Genomic DNA, 18,618 nt, shown 5'->3' with positions numbered 1-18,618 from the left:
TGGCTGTCTTTTCCTTGAGGGTTTCTATCCTTTGTATGGGCTCAGGAAGTTCTTCCCCATGCCAGTATTATATTAGCACCTTTTTATGGTTTCATTTTTCTCATTTAATTAATCTCCCTAGAATTTGTTTTTTGTTTTTTGGGTTTTTTTTTTTTTTTTTTTTTGTGAGCCAAAGATTGATTTATTCATTTCTTGCATTTGAAGTACTCTTCGATAACATCCTTGGCCTGAGACTCCTTTCCATAGTCCTTAACTACTACACAACTGCAACCAACCATTTTACGGGGTTTCCCCTCTCTGTCAATTTTACAGAGGCCTACTCGTTCTCCTAGTTTCTTGTTGTCATCAACCTTAATTAGGTTGATCTGGTGTTCAGCACAAAGGGCCTCCACCAACTTGGCATACATAGGCTCATCACAGTTAGATGCAAGCACACAAAGATGGGCTTGGCGCTTGTCTAAGGCTTTGGCAGCTTCGCGAATTCCACGTGCTAGGCCATCGTGGATGAGGGCGGTCTTCAGCACCTCTTGTAAAGCAGTATTAACGTCCATTACGCCTCCAGCAGCAATGCCTTCCTCGGCCATGGTGGTGGGTTACGGGTGAAGCGGAATCTTGAACCACCCAAGCCTCCGCCTCCGTGCGACTCCGCGGCGGCAGGGAAAGAGGGGTTTTTGTTTTGTTTTGTTTTTGTTTTTGAGACGGAGTCTCGCTCTGTAGCCCAGGCTGGAGTGCAGTGGTGTGATCTCGGCTCACTGCAAGCTCCGCCTCCCGGGTTCACGCCATTCTCCTGCCTCACCCTCCCGAGTAGCTGGGACTACAGGTGGCAAATTTTTTGTATTTTTAGTAGAGATGGGGTTTCACCATAGTAGCCAGGATGGTCTTGATCTCCTGACCTTGTGATCTGCCCGCCTCAGCCTCCCAAAGTGCTGGGATTACAGTTGTGAGCCACCACGCCCAGCCTAGAATTTGTTTTGATAGATATTAGATTGGGATGTAACATTTCTCCCCACTATTTGTTGAATCCTTCATTTTCTCAGTGATGTCAAAGACTCTTTATCAAATGGAAGCCTTTGTCTTTGCACTCGTTCTTTCTGGGCGTTCTGCTCCATTCCTGTCTGCCCAGCATCAGTCCACTCTCTCTAGTTAGTGGTGTCACATGAGATAGTCACTGTTTGGGTGAACACATTCCATCCCTTATTCTGCCTCCTTTTAAAAAAATGTTCTTTGCTATTCTCAAGCATTTAATTCTTCCAAGTAATCTTTTAAGCCATTGGACAAATTCCTTCCAAAAACACCGTGGAGATTTCAGTTGAAATTGCAATAAATTTTTGTGTTAACTTAGGGGAAGACTGACATCTGGACAATGTTTTGCCTGCCCTTGCTTATGCTGATTCAGATTTTTTATGTCCAGTGAGAGGCTTGGTTGGTGTATCAGGCTCTGCATAGGGAAGCTGTCCATTCTGTGGAGTTGTTGGTAACTGGCTGGTCCTGGGGACAGAGAACTGGCCCTTGTTCCTGACTGTTAAGGGGAGGATGATGGCTCTTGGCTTGAAAAGATCATCTTTATCATGTTAACACAGTTTCCTTCTGTTTCTAAGAGGTATTATCAGAAATAACACCTTGGATTTTGGCAAAGGCATTTTCAGCATGTAGAGAATTGATCTCCCTTTTTCTCTCTGACTTCTGATGGGATGAGTGTTATCAATCAGCTTTCTGATGCCGAACCATCCTTGCATTCCCAAAACAACCTTACTTGATCATGGGACAGTTCCTTGTGTGTGCTTTTAGATTAGATTTGGTAATATTTTATTTTGGAATTATTTCATCTAACCACTTATAATTAAAATTAATCCCCAGTGGGTTTTCTTTGAATCTAGCTCTATTAGGTTTTGGTCTTTGGTTCATAAATGAATTGTCCAACTCCCTTTTGGATAATGAAAATGCTCAATGTTTTTTCCTTTGCTTGATTTTCAGCTAATAGTGCTGGACCCCCCGGTGAGTATTTGGGTGCCCTCTGGCCCATGGCTCACCCCCTGGGGTGCAGCTGCCATGGCGCAAGGATGCCAGTGTCCTCCTTGGCCTCTTGTAGTCTGTGTGCACTTGGACAGCACTGGGCTTCCAAGCCCCACCTAGCATTGCCAGCAGTCACCTTGTGTCCTGCTCAGGCTTAGGCTGTCAGTTCCTTCTTGGCCACAAGATTTGGACCTTTTCTCCCACCTACAGGTAGAAGAAAGTGAGAATGAGTGGTCTGTTCCACACTGTTTCACCATCTACGCAGCTCAGAAAACAGTCGTGGTGGCAGCCAGGTAAGGGTCTTCCATATCTCCATCCTGAGCAGCCCTGGATGGAGGGGTGGGGACTTCCTTGCCATGAGCCTCTGAGTCCTCTGAGCTGTGAGGGGCCATGGAGCCTCATGGGGTTGTGCCCCCTTTGACTCTGAGCTCTGCTTCCAAGTTATGCAACCAAAGGAGCAGCCTTGCCCTTGTCAGGGGCAGGGCTGCTTGCTGACCCTGACAACATCCCACAAGTGGCAGACTCCAGTGCTGTGGAGCTGCTCCCTCTGCCCTCTGGTTCATAGTGCCTCCAAAGACGGGGTGGGTGAGTGGGCAGGCTCCTGTGGTCTCCCAGGGCACAGGTGCTTCCCCAACCCTCACGTCAAGAAGTGCCAGCAGCTAGTGATCAAAGCCCCAGCAGGGCAGCTTACACCCAGCCCAGCCAAACACTGCCTCCCAGTCCCAGTGTGGTATAGACTCGTGTGAGACAGACCAGGCTATGGCACAGAAACAAGTGGAAACAGCTCCCTCCTCCCCAGATAAGATCAACAGAAGGATGACACTGAGCTCATTTGGTGGCCGGGATGCAGGGACCCCTGCACGGTCACCAGCACCACACTGTGCTCTGTGAGGAGTCTCAGCTCCGACTCTACAGCGCCCTGGCCAGCATCAGCGAGCACAGGGCACTCAGTTCCTACCAGGAAATGTTCACTTAATCATGAACCAGGGCCAATCTTGCATTTCAGTATCAGAGATATAGAGAACACTGTTTCAGGAACAAACACCCCTGCAGACCTCCATTCTAGGACCGGGGCCCTGCCTTGGCTCCCCCAACCCTGTCACAGCACCCTGGGGGTCAGGCTGATGCCGGGCCCTCCCAGCTCTCCTCCCTGCTGTTCTCGCTGGAGGGGACACGTTTCCCAGTCCTCTCCACCCATCAGGCAGGACAAAGCAGAATGTGGGAGAACAGGTGCGGTGAAGGCTCGCCCTCCCCTGAGGGCTGGGGCCCTACACAAAGGAGAGCAGAGCCACTGAGCCTCGCCCTCCCCTCCTCCCCACAGCACTCGGCTGGAGAAAGAGAAATGGATGCTCGACCTGAACAACGCGATCCAAGCAGCCAAGAGTGGCGGTGACACGGCCCCTGCACTGCCAGGCAGCACTGTGTGCACTCATCCCCGCAGTGAGTACTGGCCACGACCCCCCAGGAGACCTCCACTACACCTAAGGAGGCTTTTTCTGGAAGTTGTTTTCCTTGGTCCCCATTGGTCCGCTAAGCTCCCACACAAGCCCCTTCCACAAGGAATGTTCCAGGCTACGCCTCATGCCTGGGTGGGAAGAGGGGTCAATCGGGCTGCTCTGGCAGAAGCACCTGTGGTTTTGCTCTCAGCCAGCAGCTGGCCTAGCACCAAGGGCTCTCCATTTCCCCAGGGCCACCAGAGAGGAACCCAAGGGGTGGAAGTATCTGGCAAGCAGAGGCCACAGGGGGTCCCCCCTGAGACACTGACTTCTCCCCAGGATCCCCCAACGAGGTATCTCTGGAACAGGAGTCAGAAGATGATGCTAAGGGTGCCCGCAGCTCCCTAGAGGGGCATGGCCAGCATCGGGCCAACACCACAATGCACGTGTGCTGGTACCGGAACACCAGCGTGTCCAGGGCAGACCACAGTGCAGCTGTCGAGGTACGACCATGTGAGCATCACCTCAGTGCATCTGGAAGCTTCCCAGCCCTCTCTGCACTTGGTTGCTGAGGAGGGGACCTCAGGAGGGTACCAGCAGGCAGGCTTGGCCCCAGAGAGCTGCCTCTTACTCTCCCCGTGGTAGAAGGTGGTATGGGAAGTCCCCCTCATCCAGTCAAACCCTCTTTGAAAAGGGTGTTTTCAGGTCTGGTGTCTCTGATGAAGTCCAGCAGGCAGGGCATGTCCTCAGGGCCTGGAGCTGGTGTGTAGTGGAGCTGAGAAAAGCCCTCTTAGACATATCCTCCCGCAGCCCCCACTCCCAGCGCCTCCGAAACCCTTCACCTTGGGCTTGGAGCTTGAGGCTCTGCCCAGGCACCCTGCCATAGAGGGTGGTCCGCCCTATCTCACTGCATGGGCCCCGTCTGCCACTGTGGGTCGCCAGGTTCCTCAGCCTGGTGCCCCCACACCCTTCCCTAAGTCTGCTCTCTTACTCCACCCAGAGCTCTTGTCCTTCTTGCTGTTTCCCCAGAAATCCCCCCCAGCCACAATCTGCTGGGCAGGGGCTCAGGAGCTACCCCAGCCCAAGCCTCTCCCCTGATGACCCTGGATAGGTCAGGGTGCAGCAGGTCCCTGACATGAGCCCGCCAGCTTGTGGCCGGCCCAGGACACCTGAGATCTGAGCAGGGTCCTAGCCAGGCCTGCCCCCGCCATCTTGGACAGAGTGCAACCCCTGAGCACCGCCCTGAAGGCGGGAGGCTCACGTGAGCCCCGTTAGCCGAGCCACTCCAGCGCCAAAGCCATGCCTAATCCTGGCAGAACAGATGCCACACGCTTAGGGATGGGGCTGCAGTGGGGCATCTTGTGTGTGCCTTTACTTGCCTCTGCCCCACCCATCATTTTAAAGAACCTTCCAGACTTGGCTCAATGTACTATCTCTTAAAGTGTCTTCTCTCTTCTTGCTGTTGGATGGGTTTGTGGGTGGTTGTTTACTGAATGCTAACTTTATTATGCACAGGGAAAAGGAACTCATTTTACTTGGTGCCTGGAATGTCACTCTAGGTTTTTAACATGCTTCTGTTGGATTTAAGTACTGATAAAGCTGCTGTCCATAGCAGTCCAGAGGTAAAATCAAGGCCTCGGCCGGAGAAAGCATGCAGGTAGTTAGTCTTGAGAAGTAAACCCACTCCCACAAGGCCCCAGGGAGATGGAGCTGGGGGTTCTGGGTGCTGGTTAATGCACCTGCACTTTTCCTTTATTGACAGAACCAGCTTTCAGGATATCTGCTAAGAAAGTTCAAAAACAGTCATGGCTGGCAGAAGCTCTGGGTCGTCTTTACCAATTTCTGTTTGTTCTTCTACAAAACTCATCAGGTACTGGGGTTTCACTGGAGCCCGATGCAAGTGATGCTGGCAGACACTCACCCTCCCCACCTGTGTCCCTTTTGTATTTTGGTTCTGCCCTCCCATGCTTTGCCCACACACCCTGTGCTCCCTTGGCCCGTGAGCATTTGTATGTGCCACCGTCGTGCAGGTAGCAGAGGAATGGGCGCTCCCTGCTGCAACCCAGCCCCTGGAACCCGTGTCCCTGTGCTGTCTTCCAGGATGACTACCCACTGGCCAGCCTCCCGCTGCTGGGCTACGGCGTGAGCATCCCCCAGGAGGCCGATGGCATACACAAAGACTACGTTTTCAAGCTCCAGTTCAAATCCCATGTCTACTTCTTCCGGGCTGAGAGCAAGTACACATTTGAAAGGTAATTTTGTAGGAGGCAGCCTTGGTCAGCTGCCCAGGTCTGAGTGGGACCCCAAGGAACATTGGTATCTCCTCAGCTCCCATTTCTACTCATGGTGTTGGAGGCAAGTTTTCTGGGCCCTGGAAAGGAAGGGCTGAGCAATGCTTCCAGCATTTCCAAACAAACAGCAATGCTTTTTTTTTTTTTTGAGATGGAGTCTCCCTCTGTCACTCAGGCTGGAGTGCCGTGGTACAATCTTGGCTCACTATAACCTGCACCTCCAGGGTCAAGCGATTCTTCTGCCTCAGCCTCCTGAGTAACTGAGATTATAGGCATGTGCCATGCCGCCTGGCTAATTTTTGTATTTTTAGTAGAGACAGGGTTTCACCATGTTGGCCAGGCTGGTCTCGAACTCCTGACCTCAAGTGATCCATCTGCCTCCCAAAGTGCTGGGATTACATGTGTGAGCCACTGCACCCGCCCCCAGGTTTTTAACCCTTCTTTTGTCCTGCTTGTCCCGTAACCTGGGTTGTTCTTGGGACGGTGTCTGAGCACAAGCTGGCTTACTGGTCTGACAGCCGCCCTCTCCTCCAGGTGGATGGAGGTGATCCAGGGAGCCAGCAGCTCGGCTGGGAGGGCCCCGAGCATCGTGCAGGATGGTCCCCAACCCTCCTCAGGGCTGGAGGGGATGGTCAGGGGAAAGGAGGAATGACGCTCAACCTGCCCAGGTCTGGACACAACTACAAATAACAGCAGGACAGAGGTGGCCTCTGTCCTGAGGCTTCTCAACAGATGGGAAGTGGCTGTAGTCTCAGCGGATCCCCACTGGCACCAACAGTGTGGGTGGGCCTCATGTAACATCTGGGAGGGGCTTCATCCCCCCCACCCAAGGCCCAGTGCATGCCGCCCGCTATCTGGGGCCCTGAGAAAAATGTGCGGGTCTCGAGTGCGGAGCTGCTCACGCCTTGGCCCCCAGGCCCCTGGCTCATAGACACAGACAGGGCTTGAGCAGTGCTCTGGGCATCGGACCAAAGCCTGGGCACACCCTGCCTCTCTCCCCAGAGCAGGGTGCCTGCTGAGGACTGGCCTAGAGCAAGCACTGGAAAAGAGGCCCTGCCATACACCCTGCATACCCACTGCCAGGACCCTCTCAGACAAGTGTGGCACAGCCATGCTGACCTTCCATCTGGTGAACCAAGTGGCAGCCCCAGGGGCCCGCCCTGCAGGTCACAGCTCAGCAAGTCTAGCAGAAGCCATGCTTGTTCCCCGTGTACCTCTGGAGAAGCAGAAACCAAAGTCCCCCTGTGCCCTGGGAGGGTGGGGTCCTCTAATTTATTAGTGCCCAGCATTCCTTCCAACGGGAAGTAGACAAGTGACTGCTTTGTTCACACACATTTGATTAAAAATAAACAGCATCTCCCCACCTGCATACTCTTCTGCCTGCTCTGTTCGCCTTCCAGTGGGCCAAGCAGAGCCCAGGAATCAGTCACAGGGAAGTTTTGAAGGGGGGCTGGGCTGCAGTCTCTGCGTGCTGTGATGAGGACTCAGGACCAGGGATGCTGCAGCCCTGCATGGTCCGGGCCCGCCCCCCCACACACCTGTATGTCTCCAAGTCAGGTCTTTATTGAAAGTGGCAGGGGCCTCTCAATGTTCTATGAAAACTAACATATCAACCTCAGAATATTTAAGGAAACAAGTAAATTCAATTTTCTTAAAAAACAAAACATTCTGGATGACACAAGTACTTATGAGCAGACACAGTACCTGATCCAACACCACAAGGCAAATCTATGGCCATCACGGGCCCTGGGAGGACAGCGGCCAGGGCACTCCTCTGGGGGCTGTCCTGTTGCCTCTCCCCATCTCATGGGAGGAGGAGGCAGAGCTGCCCTGATAGTTGCTCTGCGCCTTGGTCTGAGCGGCCATAGGGCTGCGTGAGTCTGCAGAAGACCCAGGCATAGCTCATGAGGACCATGCTGGCTGCTGGAGCCCCCGTGAGCTCTATTGCTGGGCCAGGAGAGGAAGGAGGGCAGTGGACGTGTGGAACGGCATCCCCTGACGTGCAGAACAGCACACTGCAGGGGTGGAAGGAGACGGTGACCTGGCATGTGAGGCCCACAGGATCTGACGTGTCCCTGCAGGCACGAAACAGCACGGGGCACCTTCCAAGTCAGCACAGTTCTTATGGAGCTCAGAACAAAAACAAAGGACCTTCTGTCCCCTATCTGAACAGCAGCGCGTTTCAGCGGGTGGATGTCAGGTGGTTTCTGTTGTGTGAAAACCTGCAGAGAGAAGAGCCCACCTCTGTGTGCATGCACCTCTGTGCCCAGGCTCCTGACGGCCTCTTGGGTGTGCAGTCTGCGGTGGCAGCCCTGACAAGCCACCGCACCACGTGGGTCTGAAGTGTCCCCAGTGCACAGGGTCTCAGGAGCAGCACTGATTGGCCCAGACCCCACCCCCAGAGCTGCTGCCCAGGGGTGCCAGGAAGGGGTCCCTGGGTGTGGACCAGGACTTAGGGCATCTGCCAGCGGCATGGCGGTTGGACCCTAAATCCACTGGACGGTGGAGGGCCCAGTATCTGTCCTGCCCTCTTTGAGAAGGACTCAGGTCAGCACAGGGGCAGCTCTGACGTTTTGCCGCCAGCGTGTCAGAGCAGCTCCTGGGAGCCACTAGGTGGCAGAGGTCAGCTGAGGACAGCCGTGTGGCCACTGAGGCCAGGACCCTGAGACACTCCTCAGACACTTAGACTGGAAAGGCCCTGCCCACTCTCTCCAGCCCCAGAATCTCCATGGCCCTGTGAGCTGGGTCCGAACAAGGAAGAGGATGCCATGCCGCCCCTTCCCGGAGTGAAGAGAACCCATGTAGTTCCAAGCGCAGCCACACCCACGAGTGAGCACTGGACCTCACCCCACATCCAGCTGCTGCTTGGCGGGGGTGCTCTCCCCAACCCTATGGCCCGGCCACCCTCACCTCTGCACTCGCTCCACCAGATGCACCATCAGCTTGTCTGAGATGCCGGGGCAGGACTCCTCGGCCAGGCTGAAGGCGTTCTCCAGCTCCTCCAGAGCACCCACGCTCCCGCCGCTCTGCTTGTGCTTCTCTTTGAGCTATGGAGAGACCACCTCGCCTGACCCTGGACCCCAGGACAGGCCCTCGGGGAGCCCGCTCCTTTGCTCGGCCAGAGTCATGCTGGAGGCCTTCAAGGCCTTCGTCTAGGACCCGGGAGCCCTTCAGCAAGCCAGGAAGTGAGGTGGCCCAAGGAAGCCTGCCCTGCCAATGGGGACTTTAGTGGTCCTTCCCCACAGCCCCTACTCTCCCTCTACACTCCAGGGAATCTCGGGCCTCAGTTCTCAGGAGGGGACCAGATGGCTTCCTCCCAGCTGAGGGTCATGGAAGCCACTGAATGGGTCCGATCAGACCCAAAAACACAAAGCCCAGAAACTCCCAAAGCACGACCAGGCCCAGATCTGACCTCCATCAAGACACCAGCTCTGAGCCTCCTGTCACCGGGCGTCACCCACCCTCGGGGGCTGTGGCTAGGTCAGCAGGCTGCCCGGGACCTGGGCCTGAGTGGCTGCTTCACTGGGGCCTCCACATGGGCTGGGGCCACTGTCCCTCGACTGCTCCACCCTCTGCCATCCTCAGGCAGGCTCTCCTGTCACCACCTCTCACCCACATCCTCCATCCTCCCCAGGCTCCAGGAGGGGCTCCTGGAGAGCACACCTGGGCCCAAGCCTACTGGCCACGCCCTGGGCACAGAGCTCCTGGCTGCATCACATCTCTGAGAATGGTGCTGACTGCCCATTAGCAGGTGACGTTGATGCAAGGTCATGTGACTAACCAGGGAGGCACCTGCCCTGGATGGACCCCGACTACATCTTCTCTGCTTTCTCTATAGAAGGGTCATCTGTGTTTGCACTTGAAGAAAAAAAAAGTCACTCTGGGAACCCAGAGAACCTTGGCAGGTCTGGGAGTACAAAAGGAGTCACCACAGCAGATTCTGCTCCTTCTACTCAGAAAACCCAGCCCATAATCAGCTGCAGGAAACCTAGAAGCTGAAACTGCCCCACAGCACTGTGAGGGGGACATCTCCGCAGAACAGCGTCACAGCCTTGTCCCTGGCGGGACTCCAGGCCCAGCCCCAGCCCCAGCCCCCTTCTCACCTCTCCGAAGACAGGCCGGACCAGCGTGGACAGGCACTGGGACCTTGGCTGCCTCTTGACAGGCTCTGCGGGCTGCAAAGGAAGTGGAGGCCCAGGGTGAGCAGGGCAGTGCAGGCGACAGGCAGGGCACTCCCATCCCTTCAGGCTCTAGCCTTGAAGGGATGGAGACTGGGAGCAGCCTGTCACGGCACATGCCCAGGGCTGGCCCCAAAACCATCAAGCCACCCAGATGGCCTGACTCAGGGCTTACAACTCCCACCCACCCTTTCCTCACAAATTTGGCCCCTAACAGGCCCTCATCTTCCCAGCACATGCTGGAGCTTGGGGTCTCCACACCAGGCCCAGTGCCACAGTGGGCTTCGGACCACCCCTGCCTTTCCCAAGCTCCTTGTCCAAGCCCCAGACGCTGGGTGGACAAAGCTGGGTCCCGCACCCAGCCCCAGGGTGCACAGCAGGCAGAGGCCAGGCCGGGAACAGACCTTCTGTGAGCTGTGCAGGGCCGTCCCCTTGTGAAGCTTGCTGTGTGGACTCGGCCGGATGGTGGGGGGGAACGTCCAGATGGGGCCCTGCTCCCCGTCCTCCGCCTCGCCATCACTGAAGAGGATGAAGAGTTGACAGGGTCAGTGGGGGGAGGGCCAGGAGGCACAAGGGCCTCAGGGCACACCTCACGGCCAAGGGAAACCCGAGGTACTGGGCGGCGCTCTGCCAGGCCACAGAGTCCAACTGATGCCTCAGCAGGCCCTGTCCTGCAGCCTTAAGGGGGTCCCTGCCCAATACTATATCTGGTCACTCTCACCCCTAGAGCCCACGCCCCTGCTTCTGGAGTGGGGACCACCCACGTCACAACACCTAGGGTCACCATGAGGATAAACCAGGCCCCTACATGTCAGAGTCCTCGGAGCTGGACTCCTCGCCATGCCCCTCGGACTTCCAGCGCTTATAGCGGTCGATGAGCTCCGTGAGGAAGGAGGTCTTCTTGGTGTAGCGTGTGATGAACTTGTGCTTCAGGAGCTCCTTGGCTGTGGGCCGCTGTGCGGGGTCAGGGGAACATCGGTCACTGGGCCCAGCCAAGCTCTGCCTCAGGAAAGCAAATGTGAGGCAGCCTGGACTGGGGCGGGTCCTCACGGCTACAAGGCTGGGGGGCCTAGGCCTCCGGGCTGTGCTGCCCACCCCCAAGCAAATGCCCTCCCTCCATATGCCCGTCCAGAAGGGGCCAGGCCAGAGGCGGGCCTTACGAATCGGGGGTCCTTGTTGAGGCAGGCCTCCACGAACTCCTTGAAGGGCTTGCTGTGCTGGCCCTCCAGTGTGGGAGGGCTGTTCTTGGGAATCAGGAACAGGACGCGCATGGGGTGGAGGTCAGAGTTTGGAGGCTCCCCCTTGGCCAGCTCGATGGCTGTGATCCCCAGGGACCAGATGTCGGCCTGGACAGAACACAAGGACTGTCGCTGCCCTGAGCACCCCAGTCAGGCGTGGTGCCCGCACCCGCCCGCCCACCCACCCACTGCACCCACCTTGAAGTCATAGGCCGACTGCTTGATGACTTCAGGCGCCATCCAGAAGGGGGTGCCCACGAACGTGTTCCTCTTAATCTGTGTGTCTGTGAGCTGCCCTGCTACCCCAAAGTCCGCCAGCTTCACATCCCCCTGCTCCGAGAGTAGCACGTTGGCAGCTGCTTGACACAGGACAGGCAGACATCATCCCAGGCTCCACGTGGCTCCACCCAGGGCCCCCTGAGAAGGGCCAGGGTATCATCCACCTGGCCTCCTAGGGCACAGCAGGGCTGTCCTCAGGACCTCAGCCCTCCTTGCCACTCTCAAACCCAGGGCCACCTAGGGCCACAGGGGCACTGCCAGAAGGAGCCTAAGGTCTCCACTCCGAGCTCCAGGGCTCTCCCTGCATTTGGCTTTTACAACAAATCCCAACGACAGGTGACTTCGCCCACTGGGGGCTACCACAGAGGTGACCCTGACCAAGGGTGTGGCCAAATGGGCCTGCCAGGAAGCCCCTTGCTCCACCAGACTTGTCCCCTACATGAGAGAGATGACTCGGTGCCGGTGGCAAGTCCCTCCCCACAGGCTGGCCCAACCTCATGTCTGCACTTAGCAGGGCCAGACCACACACTGGGGCTACTCAAGCCTACACCTGCTGTTGTGCTGTGAGCCACCGGGAACCAACAACTCTGGCTAAGCGTGGCTGTTCCTACACTCGGTCCACAGCTGGTTTCCTCAGCGTACAAGGAAACTGTTACAAACAGTATCTTCTGGAAACGGAGCAAGACAGAACTGCTCAGTTTCCGGGTGGCCACAGGGTTCTCTATACCCCAGACGCTGGGCACCACTAGCCACTTGCCCCTCACAGGCCCCAGCCTCTCTAAGGTCAGTGGGGCTCAGGACATTACAAGAGCCACATCCACCCCCAGCAGGACCTTTGATGTCTCGGTGGATCTTGCGTTCGGAGTGCAGATAATCCAGGCCCTTCAGAATTTCCCGCAGGATCGTGGCAATGTACGTCTCCTCCAGGGGACCTGGTTTAAGCTGGAGAGGAAGGTGGGACAGCAGGGCCTCAGCTCCTGTCCCAGGCCCAATGCCTGAGTTCTCCTGTCTCTCTGACAGGGGAGGGCTGTCCCTGCAGATAGCTGGGGGCTTCATGTTCCTTTACTTCTCAAACACAACTTTCAGATGGGAGTGGGGTGGTCTAAAGCACATAAACCAGCTTCACTTTACTGTCATGTAACAGAAAAACAGGCTCCCAACCATCTCCCAGCGTGCCTGCCCCCGCCCACTCCCACAGGCCAGGACCCCTTTCAGCACCAACTGGGCAGACGTGCGGATGGCAGTTCATTTTTGCTTTAGACGATTCGTAATTAACACCTAATGTGCCATGACACCAAACGAGAGGTGGCCCCTGGAGCCCATGAGTCTGAGGAGCAGGGGACTCGGACACTGCATGACCCCCCACTGCCATGGCCTATGCCTCACCAAGTCCAGTGCCGAGCCGCCGCCCAGGTACTCCATGATGATCCATAGCTTGGTGCTCTGGGACCGGAGACAAACCCATCAGCATTTGGCAGCGAGAGGAAGGGCATGCTCCAGGGTGGGAGTCAGGCCGGAGTCAGCCAGGGCCCAGGCCCCACCGGTCCCATCCCTGCCAAGAACCCTAAACAGGAAGGGGCTCCCTCGGCCTTGCCCATCTCCCCGCCTGCCACACTGCTGCTACAGATGCTCAGAGGACGGACTGAGTACACAGAGCAGTGGCTGAGTCTACTTCACCAAGACCTTGTCAAAAGCCAGGCTGCTGAGCCAGTCCTACAGGGCTGGGAAGAGGGCATGGCTGGCAAGCACATGGCCCAACACACCCATCATCCTCCTGGGCAGGATGGCCACAGCGTTCCCTACACCCCAGACCCTGGCACCACCAGAAACCTGCTCCTCACAGGCCCTCACCACTGCCAGCAGGGGCGCCCCAGAGTGCTCCTGGCAGCGCCCTCACTGCATTACCACAGGCAGGCGAGTGGGTCCCAATGGCCACTCAGAGCCGAATGACCCTCGTGGACCCTGCTCGCACCCTGCCTGCCCAGGGCAATTTCCTGGAGGGCATGCACTGAACTATCAAGGCCGCCTTGCACCCTCTGGCATGTCACTCAGTCCCTCTGACATGGAAGAGAGGGCCGGGCACAGCACTAGCAGGGCCGCCGCCGCCACCCCCCAACAGGCACCTTTAGGTAGGAGCCAAAGTAGCGGGTGATGTAGGGGCTGTCGCACTGGCTGAGGACGGTGATCTCCTGCTGGATGTCCTCAATCTCATCCTCGGCCTCCTCCAAGTCGATGATCTTGATGGCCACCACCTCCTTGGTGTGGTTATCGATGCCCTTGTAGACCTCCCCAAACGAGCCCTTGCCAATGCGGTCAAGCTTGGTGAAGAGCTCTTCAGGGTCCACTCGAGAGTGCTGCGGGGCCGGTGGGGACAGAGGGCAGACAGTGCCGGTCACGAGAGGCTGGGACAGGCAGAGGCTGCCCTGCTGGAGAGGAAGGGACCTGTAGGGAAGGGGGAGTCCGAGCGAGTGCGCCTCAATTCTTCTCTGGTTTCTTCCTTTACCCCTTTTTGTTTAAAACCTAAACTTGGCTGGGTGCAGTGGCTCACGCCTGTAATCCCAACACTTTGGGAGGCCCAGGCAGGTGGATCACTTGAGGTCAGGAGTTCAAGACTAGCCTGGCCAACAAACATGGTGAAACCCCATCTCTAATAAAAATACAAAAAAATTAGTTGGGCGTGGTGGCTCATGCCTGTAATCCCAGCTACTCGGGAGGCTGAGGCAGGAGAATTGCTTGAACCCAGGAGGCAGAGGTTGCAGTGGAGCCGAGACTGCATCATTGCACTCCAACCTGGGCAAGAAGAATCAAACTCCGTTTCCAAAAAAAAAAAAAAGCCTAAACCTAAACTCAACTTTCCATGCAAGGGAAAAAGTCCCCGGAAAGTATAAAAAGGCCAGGCCAACTCAGTGAACCTGCTGGAAACAGGAACCTTAGGTGATGACAAGGCATGAAGGTTGCCTCATCTCACCTACCATGCAGCCCCATGAGAGATGTTAATAGGTTAATAGCTCCTGGGGGTTAGGGGATTGGGAGCTCTTACTTAATTTGCTATAAATCTGAAACTATTAAAAAATAAACTCAACAGGCCGGGCTTGGTGGTGCACACCTGAGATCCCAGCACTCTGGGAGGCCAAGGCGGATGGATCACCTGAGGTCGGGAGTTCACGACCAGCCTGACCAATATGGTAAAACCCCATCTCTACTAAATACAAAAAAATTAGCCGGGTGTGGTTGCGCATGCCTGTGATCCGAGCTACTCGGGAGTCCAAGACAGGAGAAGAGCTTGAACCAAGGAGGCGGAGGTTGTGGTGAGCCGAGATCAGGCCATCGCACTCCAGCCTGGGCAACAAGAGTGAAACTCTGTCTCAAAAAAAATTTAAAAATTAAAAAAAAAAAAACAAAAACTCATCAAAAACAAAAAACTCTCGGTATGTGTTAACCAAGCTCTCCTTCACTCCTAAAAGCCACATATTTAGAAAGGGCTTCCCTCACCCCTACGTAAGTCCTCCTGACAGCTACACCAGCGCCGGGTCAGAAACTGATGCTTTCTTGATGCAGAAAGCTGCCTCCCACAGTCCTCAGATTTAAAGAACCAACACCTGAAAGTTTCTGAGCCACCGGTGTGGAAGGTGTCTGGTCTGTGACCCAGGCCCAGAGTCCAGGGGAAGCCAGGAGAGGTGTGTCCTCAGGCCTCGATACTTTTTTTTACTTATTTGAGATGGTGTCTCAATCTGTCACCCAGGCTGGAGTGCAGTGGCACCATCTCAGCTCACTGCAACCTCTGCCTCCTGAGTTCAAGCAATTCTTCTGCCTCAGCCTCCCAAGTAGCTGGAATTACAGGCATGCACCACCACCCCCAGCTAATTTTTTGTATTTTTAGTAGAGATAAGGTTTCACCATCTTGGCCAGGCTGGTCTTGAACTCCTGACTTCAGGTGATCTGCCCACCTCAGTCTCCCAAAGTGCTGGGATTATAGGCGTGAGCCACCATGCACGGCCCCTCCCCCCACAACATCAAGGGTCTTGATGCCAATTTAGTGTGGCACAGCATAAAAAGGCAAAACGGGCTGGACGCAGTGGCTCACGCCTGTAATCCCAGCACTCTGGGAGGCCGAGGCGGGCGGATCACAAGGTCAGCAGATCAAGACCACCCTGGCTCACACGGTGAAACCCCATCTCTACTAAAAAATACAAAAAATTAGCCAGGTGTGGTGGCGGGCGCCCGTAGTCCCAGCTACTTGGGAGACTGAGGCAGGAGAATGGCGTGAACCCGGGAGGTGAAGATCGTGCCACTATACTCCAGCCTGGGTGACAGAGCAAGACTCCGTCTCAAAAAAAAAAAAAGGCAAAACGACTAATTATGCCCCCAAAACACTGAGGCCCAACTCATTCTGGTGCTGAAGACAGGACGGGTCCTTGGATGGGGGTGCCCTCCACATTCCTGGGCCTGGGGAGACCGTGCCCTCCAAGAAGGATGGGGTACACCACATACAGCCCCCACGCTCACCCCCTGGACACGCGTGCAGGGTCCATCCCAGGCCTAAGCCCAGCAGAGGAGTTGGTTGAAGCCAACTGGACATTGCACCAGCCCAAGGCGACATTTCCTCATGAAACTGCCAATTAGCTGACCTCCCAGGGTTTGCAACCAGGAGGGTGGAAGAGGCGGCACACAGGCCCTCACCTTGAAACATGCTGCTACACATCCCTTTCTGAGCCCCAGACCCTGAGGTGACAGGAACTCTGGGGAAGGAAAGGCAGTTAGGGGAGGGCCAGAGGCCACCTAACCCTTCCCTGCAAGGGTGACTTGTCAAGGCCTGGGGGTGTGCAGGTGGCCTCCATGCAGCAGCTAGAGCAGGCCAACTGCAGTGTACACACAGACCCTTGCTCAGCCCAAAGGTCTGGCCACTTGAGACAGTTGGTCCAGTCAAAAGTGACCTTTCTCATTCCCTCATCAGTACCAGCAGCCCGGTCCTAAAGCCAGTATCACTGGAGGAAACAGTAGGGGGTGCCTTGAGCCCACCTGCTACCAGAAGTCCCCAAAGCCAAGGTCAAGAAACTTGGCCAGATAGAGAGCTGAGTGCTGCTTGGGGTCCCTCCGGTCATGCTAGCCAAGGTGAGCTGTGTCTGTCCCCAGCCCCACCACTACTGCACAGACCATGTGTTCTAAAGAGAAGCCAAGAAAAATTCAGAGCTGACAAGTCACAGATGCTCAGCGTCTCCAGGCTGGGGGTGGGTGGCACAGATGAAATCAGTACCAGCCCCCATCTGAAAGGAAAGTCAGCCCAGAACATGCAATCTTTTCTTTTTTTTAAGATGGGGGGTCTTGCTGTGTGCCCAGGCTGGTCTCCTCAGCCTCCTGAGTAGCTGGGACCACAGGTGCATGTGAAAGCATCAGCTCATCAGCCCACAGGCTGTCATGGGTAAGCAGTCAGTGTGAAAATATCGCCCTCCTGCCATGGAGAGCATCATCTCCGATTCCTCCTCCCTGTTTGCTCCATTTCTGGTGGAGAACCACCCAGTCCTGGCCCAGTCCTGGATGCCAGGTGCAGGACAAGGTTAAGAAGCAGCTCCTCTTTTTTTTTAAGCTAGAGTCTCGCTCTGTTGCCCAGGCTGGAGTGCAGTGGCGTGATCTCGGCTCACTGCAACCTCCGCCTCCCAGGTTCAAGCGATTCTTCCACCTCAGCCTCCTGAGTAGCTGGGCTTACAGGCACGCACAATCATGCCCGGCTTTTTTTTTTTTTTTTTTTTGTAGAGACGGGTTTTCACCATGTTGGCCAGGCTGGTCTCGAACTCCTGACCTCCAGTGATCCGCAGAAGCAGCCCCTCTTCTGCCTGCTCCTCCTCCAGCAGGCCCAGCGCCACCTTGCCAAATCCTCCATTTGCTCAGTCCATCAGTGCTTACTCAAGGCCCTGGGACACCGCTCCACCAAGTCATTAGCCTGCAGGCCTGGCCTCGGCCTCAACCCAACCCTGCCCAGGTACCCGGAAAGACCCCAGGGGAGTCCTCCGGGGGACTCCAGGAGGACTGGTTGGCGCCCTGAGCTTGGGTCCCCCTGTCTACTCCTGCTAAGGTGGCCTAAGAGAGGGCCTAGAGAAGGCAGGGCCATGGCCTGGCAGCATTACCCAGCACCACCAGGCCTCTGACTCCCAGGGATCTCTTTCCCACTCTTCAGGCCTCTATGGATGATGCGTCCTCCTGCTTTGCTCTGTTCCCTGCTGAGGCCATGCTGCTCTCCACACAGGGCCTGGAGTTGAGTCTGCTCCATCACAGCAGCCCAAGAAGGGAAACCCCTGGGTGGGCACTCAGACCTCTACCGCTTCAGAGCAGGAGAGCACAGCGGACCCCGGGCACTCAGACCTCTACCGCTTCAGAGCAGGAGAGCACAGCGGACCCCGGGCACTCAGACCTCTACCGCTTCAGAGCAGGAGAGCACAGCGGACCCCCCAGCCAGAGCCAGGGCTCACGAGTCCAAGCAGAAACTGTGTGACAGGAACCCTCTTGGCTGTGATCCTGGCCCTACAATGACATCGCAGGCCAAGCCAAGGCAAGCCATCCTCACCCCCACCTGGAGAAGAAAGGGTAAGTGGGCCTCTGGCCTGCAGGCTGCGGATCCTCTTTTGGATTTAGCAGCAGCTGTGGCCTGGACGATCACTCAGGCCACTCAGATGACTCTGGCGGTGGACACCTGCTCTCCACATCAGCCCTGGGGCTGCCAGGTCTGGGGCCTGCACTTGTCAATGTGTCTGCTGTCAGTGTTGCCCCACAAAACAAAGCGAACAACCCAGCACACACCCCCAGCTGAGACACCCCCAGCTGCCACCTGACAGGCAGCAGCTGAGTGACGATACAGTACCCTGGCACCCCACAGCCATTCGGGCCCTCCAGGGCCAGGCAGGAACTGGCCAGGTAGAGGGGAGAAGCCTAAGGCAGGAGCACAGGCTGTGGGGGGAATGCACCCCACTCTCCCACAAAGGGGCTGCCCACAGATCCACGGACACCACGGCAACCATCTCAGGAGAAAACCCCAGCCCCTCAGGTTTTCTGCCACTATATGAAGTCAAGTCTCTCATCATCCAGGCTGGGACGAAGGACCCCTAAAAGGACAAAAGGTGCTTCCTACCTTTGGAGTCCCTTCCCCAGTGCGCCCACTCCCTCCCCAGTGCCCACACTCCCTCCCCAGTGC

General features: G+C 56.3%; 2 protein-coding genes and 1 pseudogene across 4 annotated transcripts in view; 1 reads left to right on the top strand and 2 right to left on the bottom strand.

Annotated features, from left to right (window-relative positions):
* The window catches only part of FARP2 (FERM, RhoGEF and pleckstrin domain protein 2), a 135,921-nt gene extending 128,818 nt beyond the window's left edge, over positions 1-7,103 (top strand). Inside the window, exons 22-28 of the mRNA XM_011996370.1 lie at positions 2,224-2,306; positions 3,335-3,453; positions 3,789-3,952; positions 5,212-5,319; positions 5,550-5,701; positions 6,275-6,408; positions 6,743-7,103. Of these exons, the coding sequence (XP_011851760.1) occupies positions 2,224-2,306; positions 3,335-3,453; positions 3,789-3,952; positions 5,212-5,319; positions 5,550-5,701; positions 6,275-6,392 (744 nt within the window). The 3' untranslated portion in view covers positions 6,393-6,408; positions 6,743-7,103. The remainder of the gene's footprint in view (positions 1-2,223; positions 2,307-3,334; positions 3,454-3,788; positions 3,953-5,211; positions 5,320-5,549; positions 5,702-6,274; positions 6,409-6,742) is intronic.
* Positions 144-665, bottom strand: LOC105551215 (annotated as a pseudogene). Its single transcript, XR_001007835.1, has one exon. The product of XR_001007835.1 is annotated as a 40S ribosomal protein S12 pseudogene (transcript).
* A 180-nt stretch (positions 7,104-7,283) lies between the features above and the next one.
* STK25 (serine/threonine kinase 25) overlaps positions 7,284-18,618 on the bottom strand; it is a 13,263-nt gene continuing 1,928 nt past the window's right edge. Inside the window, exons 2-11 of one of the 2 annotated variants that reach the window (XM_011996372.1) lie at positions 13,559-13,877; positions 12,822-12,878; positions 12,269-12,377; positions 11,355-11,512; positions 11,079-11,264; positions 10,727-10,872; positions 10,323-10,437; positions 9,844-9,915; positions 8,651-8,787; positions 7,284-7,962 (exon numbers count right to left, since the gene is read on the bottom strand). In XM_011996372.1, the coding sequence (XP_011851762.1) occupies positions 7,923-7,962; positions 8,651-8,787; positions 9,844-9,915; positions 10,323-10,437; positions 10,727-10,872; positions 11,079-11,264; positions 11,355-11,512; positions 12,269-12,377; positions 12,822-12,857 (999 nt within the window). In that variant the 5' untranslated portion in view covers positions 12,858-12,878; positions 13,559-13,877 and the 3' untranslated portion in view covers positions 7,284-7,922. Of the gene's footprint in view, positions 7,963-8,650; positions 8,788-9,843; positions 9,916-10,322; positions 10,438-10,726; positions 10,873-11,078; positions 11,265-11,354; positions 11,513-12,268; positions 12,378-12,821; positions 12,879-13,558; positions 13,878-18,618 lie in introns of those variants that run through there. The other variant, XM_011996371.1, reaches the window with a different exon arrangement.

The sequence above is a fragment of the Mandrillus leucophaeus genome, unplaced genomic scaffold (assembly GCF_000951045.1).
Source record: "Mandrillus leucophaeus isolate KB7577 unplaced genomic scaffold, Mleu.le_1.0 Scaffold510, whole genome shotgun sequence".
Lineage (NCBI taxonomy): Eukaryota > Metazoa > Chordata > Mammalia > Primates > Cercopithecidae > Mandrillus > Mandrillus leucophaeus.
Note: the sequence above shows the minus strand (reverse complement) of the source record. Positions and strands in the feature narration are given on the sequence as shown.